Genomic DNA, 5,374 nt, shown 5'->3' on the forward strand with positions numbered 1-5,374 from the left:
GACCGAAGATGAAAGGAGAATTTTTGCGTCAGCAATCAATGCTGAAGCAAGAGATAGAAGATAACTGAGTTGGAAAACAGTTACTAAAAAAAGGTGAAGATTTAAAGGAGGGGAAAAATTTTAAGAGTGAATAGTGCTAGATGAGAGAAGAGATGATCTTAAAAAGGAACTAGAACATGTGAATGTGGAGAAGAGGCTGAAGAAATAGATAGATGATGAAAGAGAACGTTTGGAGCATGAGAAACAAATTGTGGTGGATGATGTACAGAGGGAAAAAGAAGCTCTTAAACTTGAGAAGGAAGCCTTTGAGAGCAACATGGAGCATGCAAAGCTGTTGTGGAAGCAGAAAAGCAACACATTTATATAGAACAGGAAATTCTGAGAGTGAGAAAGATGATAGGAAAGAGTTTTTGCGTCAACAATCAGTACTGAAATAAGGGAGAGAAGATAACTTAGTTGGGAGACGCTAAAAAAAGGTGAATTAGAGGGAAATTTTTTCAGAGTGGATAGTCCTAGATGAGAGAAGAGATGATTTTAAAAAGGAAGTACAACATGAATGAGAAGGAGAGGCTGAAGAAATGGATGGATGATGAAAGAGAGTGTTTGGAGAAACAAATCACGAAGAATGTACAGAGGAAAAAATGACCCTTCTTTTGCTTTGGTTTGTTTGTAATTTGCCTTGCGTTGAATTTGTTTTCAGTGTTAAAACTGTGAGATGGAGTTGTAGCTAATCATATGTTGTTGGTGTAGAACAATGTTGTAGATGCTGGAAAAGGCAAAACTTGATATTGAGTTGGGATTCTTTTATTAATCAGATCCGACTATGGCTATTGAACCTGACTAAACATATGCAGATTCGGTCAAATATCCGACCTAAATCTGAACTGTTTACATCCCTAACGACAAGGCTAGGTTAGAACATCAAAGTATTAAGAAAGGCTTATTATCAAATGAGTTTTTGTTTTTTTGTTGTTTTTTTCGTGTGCTGAGTCCAGATCAAGATGATATGAGAACAGCAACATCGTAAATTTTTAAGCAAAGACCACAATTTCACATTTAAAGTTTATAGAAAAGTTAGGACTTAGGTCATTGCAAACAGGATAGAGTTTAAACTTGGATCCGAACAGGATCTGATCCAGATTGATGGTCTGGAGGATTAGTTAAAAATAGGGTTGGTTCTGTTCAGATCTGGGTCATAGTTGGATGAACAAAAATGGCTGGATCTAGGTTGTAATCAGGCCTAACCTAACCCATTTTAGGTTTTCTAGTTGAAGAAGGCAGCGAAGAGAGGAAGGGTAATTTTGAAGTATCTTGTCTAAAACGTGCATACAAAGGTTGCACATCCTTGGCTTTGGCTAACCACATTTTTGTGCCCAGATATTATCCTGCAGGATGTGGCACCATTAAGTCTGGGGATAGAGACAGTAGGCGGTGTCCTGACCAAATTAATCCCTAGGAACACTGTCATTCCAACAAAGAAGTCCCAGGTAGGGCTGGTAAACGAGCTGAAAGAGACAAAAGCTTGAAGTGTTCAGGGTCATTCTTGTGGTGAGCCAAGCCAAGTTCGAGCTCATAATCAGCTCGAGTTTGAGCAGACTTGTTTATAGAAAAAAATACATTGTTTTAGAGCTGGAAGAAATATGATTGTAAAAAAATACATGCAAAATATATCAAATACATTTCTTGCTACCTAACGAGCTTATACGAGTCAAGCACCTATTATTCATATTCAGCTTGCCGAGCCTATTTTATGAGTTTGAACGAGCTTTTTACAAGCCGAACATGAGCTGAGCCATGAGCAGCTCAGCTTGTTTCCCAACCCTAGACCCAGGTCTCTACGACCTATCAAGATCGGCAAACTGTGTCAATCAAGGTAAAAGATAGAGTTAAAAACCTTTTGAGGAGGGTAGTTTTTATGACTATATGTGCTAAATAGTAGCTTATCTAACTTGTTGGCACTTTCAGGTTTGTGAAGGTGAGAAGAGTTTGACAAAGGATTGTCATGAATTAGAAAGGTTTGATCATTCTGGTATAGCACCAGCTCCAAGGTAAGCTTAAAGTGGTCACTTTTATTGGTTTTCGAATGCTTTTCTTTAAGCTTTTCCACTGCATCAATGTGATGTAGACAAATTATTTTAGAAGCTTTGTTAACGGATGCTTTGGTTTGCAGAGGAGTCCCTCAGATTGAGGTTACTTTGAGGTTGATGCCAATGGAGTATTAAATGTGAAAGCTGAGGATAAGGCAGCAAAGAGGGCAGAGTCGATCAGCATTACCAATGACAAAGGGCAGCTCAGCCAAGAGGAGATTGAGAGTATGGTGAAGGAAGCGGAGGAATTTGCAGAGGACAGGAAAGTGAAGGAACAGCTTGATGCCAGGAACAGCCTGGAAACCTATATATACAATATGAAGAGTACCTCAACCTTCTCCTTGTCGTCTGACTCTATTTTGTCTGTGAGACCATCTTGAAGGAAGCCTTGGAGTGATTGGATGATAACCAGAGTGCAGAAAAAGTAGATTTTGAGGAGAAGCTGAAGGAAATTGAATGTGTGCAATCCAATAATCAAGCAGGTGCCTGAAAAGACTGGAGGCAGTCCGGGGTCCTCTAGCACTCGAGATGACAGCCGACTCAGACGACGAATTGTAGGCAGAGGAAACATTTTGGGATCCTTGTAAATTAAGTAGAGTTGAGAGAGTCGATTTCTGTACATATCAAGAGAAACTTTTGTTCCCAAAAAACAGTTGGATGTATAGAAATCTAGTTGACTCCTGTGATAAGTCATAACATCATACAGTTTGATTAAAATCTTTGTTCTATGGGATTTATCTTGTCAGTTCACTCATTCCTCCTTTTCTGCACATAGTCAATACCAGTAAAGGGTTGCACAATACAATTTATGAGCATATGTATATGAATGAATGACCACTCCTTTTGATGGCAAAACAGATGCAATTTTCTTTATGTTACATATGGACATTTTCTGCAACAGCTAATTGATAAACCCAAAATTCTTTCTGCCAAGAGGTTTACCTCAGAGGAAGCTTTTAATCTTCGTGGCTCAGGGTACGCCGACAGATGCAGAAAAGTTCGCCGGCCTATAAATTTGTAGTGGGCTGCTTGCTTGGCTTCAAACTTTTGATCTCCTTGCACACATGATCCAACATTCCAAGGAAATCACTTACTATCACAAAAATCCGAAGCGGGTTGGCTTCATCCTTGTTCATGTTTCCGTGGAAGTATTCTGTGATCCGCCTAACCATATGTAGAACTCGCTCTTCGTCTTGCTGTAATTTCTTAATCTCATCCTCGGCATGGTAAAGAAATGATTTCATCAACTTCACGAATTCCCCTCTTTTACCATCCATTAACAGATCCTTATCGTGGATCAGCTCCTTCATCCTCATGCTCCCTTCCGAGAGCTTTGAAACAGAGCTTGCCAGAGCATCCAAGTCTATACAGGCCGTTTTCTTCACATTGCTCAATTCTGTACTTAGACGTGAAACGATCTCAAGGCCAGTTCTTCTGTAGCACTCCTCTCTTTCCTCACATACTTCATATCTGGACTCATCATCAGTGCTGTCGGCTGTTTCTTCATATGCCCTGACACCTTCAAATCGGATCATCTCCTGAACTACAAAATGCAGTAACGTGGTCTTCCCATCTGTTCCTTTCACATCCGCAAGTTTAAGCAAAGCATCAAGCTTGAAAGCTTTTGCGCCTCCTCGACTTGTTCCATCATTCATCCGGTTTCCAGTCTTTAACACAGCTTCCAGCAACTTCAGAAAGAGGCGACTTGACTTCAATTCCTTGCAGGCATCCTAGAGAGAGAGAGAGAGAGAGAGTCAGCAACAGATGCTTATAACTTTCTAATGAAGCACTGCAAGTCATATGGTCACTTCTCACCTCTAGAGTCACAAATGTTTTTTTGAGGTGAAGCACCTCATCATCGAAGGTTTCTTTGTACAGCATTACTTCAATTCTTACAAAGGCCAGTGGCAAGTTCAGCATCTCCTTGACAAATCTCTCTCCCAGGCCGAGTTCATTAACGTCTCCGTCGTAGTTAGACAGCTTCTCTTCTTCTTCCTTGGTGGGTACCATCTTTGCCAGTGCTTCTAATTGTTCTATAGTCAATCCATCCCCTGTTACCAAAGGACCTTTTAGTTAGAATCAGTAAATCTGTGCATTTCTAACAGGATCAACTTTACAAATGATTATATCAATGTTGTTCAGGGTTCTCCAAACTCTACCTTGCATCAAAGCATCACACACTTGCCCTGGGGAGGCATTCAGCGCTTTGGAGAGAATGGTTATGTTCTGCAACCTTTTCGGTTCAAAAAGATGCTTTCTGGGAGGGGAGTTTTTGTTTCTGGCTTCTTCGTTCCTCGCGGAATTTTGCAGATTGTACCCGAAAAGAGACGCGATCATTTCTTCATCAAATCTATGTTTAAATTGAAATCTTGATTCAGCATATGAACACCACCAAAACAAGAACCAAATGAAGAAAAGAATGGTGGAAATGCTAATGGAGAAAACAACTAGATCAGAATTGAGACTGAATTTCATACTCAAATGAGCCTGCTCTCAACTTGTCCCACACCATAGAACGATCCGACGCAGCACGAACTTTGTCCCAGTGTAGAGGTTTCAGTTTTGGCAGGCGATTCCCATCAATACCGGTCGACGCAGATTGCGCAGCTTGGATCGCCTGAGGTAAAGTTAGTCCCTTTGGTAAAGGAGGCGGCGGTGGCACTCGAGGTGGCAATGGCAGTGGTGTTGCATTATGAAAACGCATCAGAGGTGGAGCAGCATTTGAAGAATGCATGCTTGGTGCTTCATTTTGCGGGTTAGAAGTAACAGGTGAAGCTGAAGGATCATTTGGAATTGATGAAGCAGAAGAAATCAGAGTAGTGTTTGGTGTTACTGGTCTACATGGTGATGACAATGCAGCCCCTCTTGGAGAACACTTCTTTGATAAAACCAAAGGAGAGGAAGCTGGAGATGGTAAACCTGAATTAGCACCTGAGACATCGGAAAACCGTCTGCTCAATGACTGAGATCGGCAGATGGAACGGAAAAATTCCTCTTCGGCCGACATCGATCTGAAAAGAATCTCGTTCTGATCGAGCGAGAGACGATTCCGGCTATCGGATTTGAGTATCCGACCTTGGCCAAGGGAACTATGTTTCTTTCCCCTGGGCAGCACATTGAGGTTCTCTGTGTTTTGTTTGAAATCATCAGGAGCCTTTGCAGACGGGCCTAATGTCTTCAAATAGAAATGCTCAGGGCCCTGATCAAAGCCAACCTTGTTGTCATAGTTTGAAGAGTTGCTCACCTCCAGGTTTTGTGCCCCGCCGCTGCAGAAGCCAGGAAACAGC

The 5,374-nt window shown here is 41.4% G+C and overlaps 2 protein-coding genes across 2 annotated transcripts; one reads left to right on the forward strand and one right to left on the reverse strand.

Annotated features, from left to right (window-relative positions):
* Positions 1–552: 552 nt before the first annotated feature.
* Positions 553–2,467, forward strand: LOC149812488 (luminal-binding protein 1-like). The gene is made up of 5 exons (XM_089993063.1): positions 553–627; positions 1,392–1,487; positions 1,966–2,048; positions 2,126–2,189; positions 2,243–2,467. The coding sequence occupies exons 1-5, from the start codon at positions 553–555 to the stop codon at positions 2,465–2,467; spliced, it is 543 nt and encodes a 180-aa protein (XP_089849189.1).
* A 627-nt stretch (positions 2,468–3,094) lies between these two features.
* On the reverse strand, positions 3,095–4,424 carry LOC149812489 (formin-like protein 11). The gene is made up of 3 exons (XM_089993064.1): positions 4,247–4,424; positions 3,903–4,138; positions 3,095–3,817 (listed from the first exon to the last, which is right to left on the reverse strand). Exons 1-3 carry the CDS (start codon positions 4,422–4,424, stop codon positions 3,095–3,097), a joined length of 1,137 nt encoding a protein of 378 aa, XP_089849190.1.
* Between the last annotated feature and the right edge of the window lie 950 nt (positions 4,425–5,374).

Source organism: Nuphar pumila, chromosome 17 (genome assembly GCF_984573655.1).
Source record: "Nuphar pumila chromosome 17, dmNupPumi1.hap1.1, whole genome shotgun sequence".
NCBI lineage: Eukaryota > Viridiplantae > Streptophyta > Magnoliopsida > Nymphaeales > Nymphaeaceae > Nuphar > Nuphar pumila.

Excerpts from the sequence above, each read along its gene's own strand:
- LOC149812488 (XM_089993063.1), top strand. The coding sequence starts at position 553 with ATGAATGAGAAGGAGAGGCTGAAGAAATGGATGGATGATGAAAGAGAG. Across the intron at positions 628-1,391 it reads AGAAACAAATCACGAAGAAT|GATGTGGCACCATTAAGTCT; the intron begins GTACAGAGGAAA and ends ATTATCCTGCAG. Across the intron at positions 2,190-2,242 it reads GAGGAGTCCCTCAGATTGAG|GCAGCAAAGAGGGCAGAGTC; the intron begins GTTACTTTGAGG and ends GCTGAGGATAAG.
- LOC149812489 (XM_089993064.1), bottom strand. The coding sequence starts at position 4,424 with ATGATCGCGTCTCTTTTCGGGTACAATCTGCAAAATTCCGCGAGGAAC. Across the intron at positions 4,139-4,246 it reads GTGTGATGCTTTGATGCAAG|GGGATGGATTGACTATAGAA; the intron begins GTAGAGTTTGGA and ends CTTTGGTAACAG. Across the intron at positions 3,818-3,902 it reads AAACATTTGTGACTCTAGAG|GATGCCTGCAAGGAATTGAA; the intron begins GTGAGAAGTGAC and ends CTCTCTCTCTAG.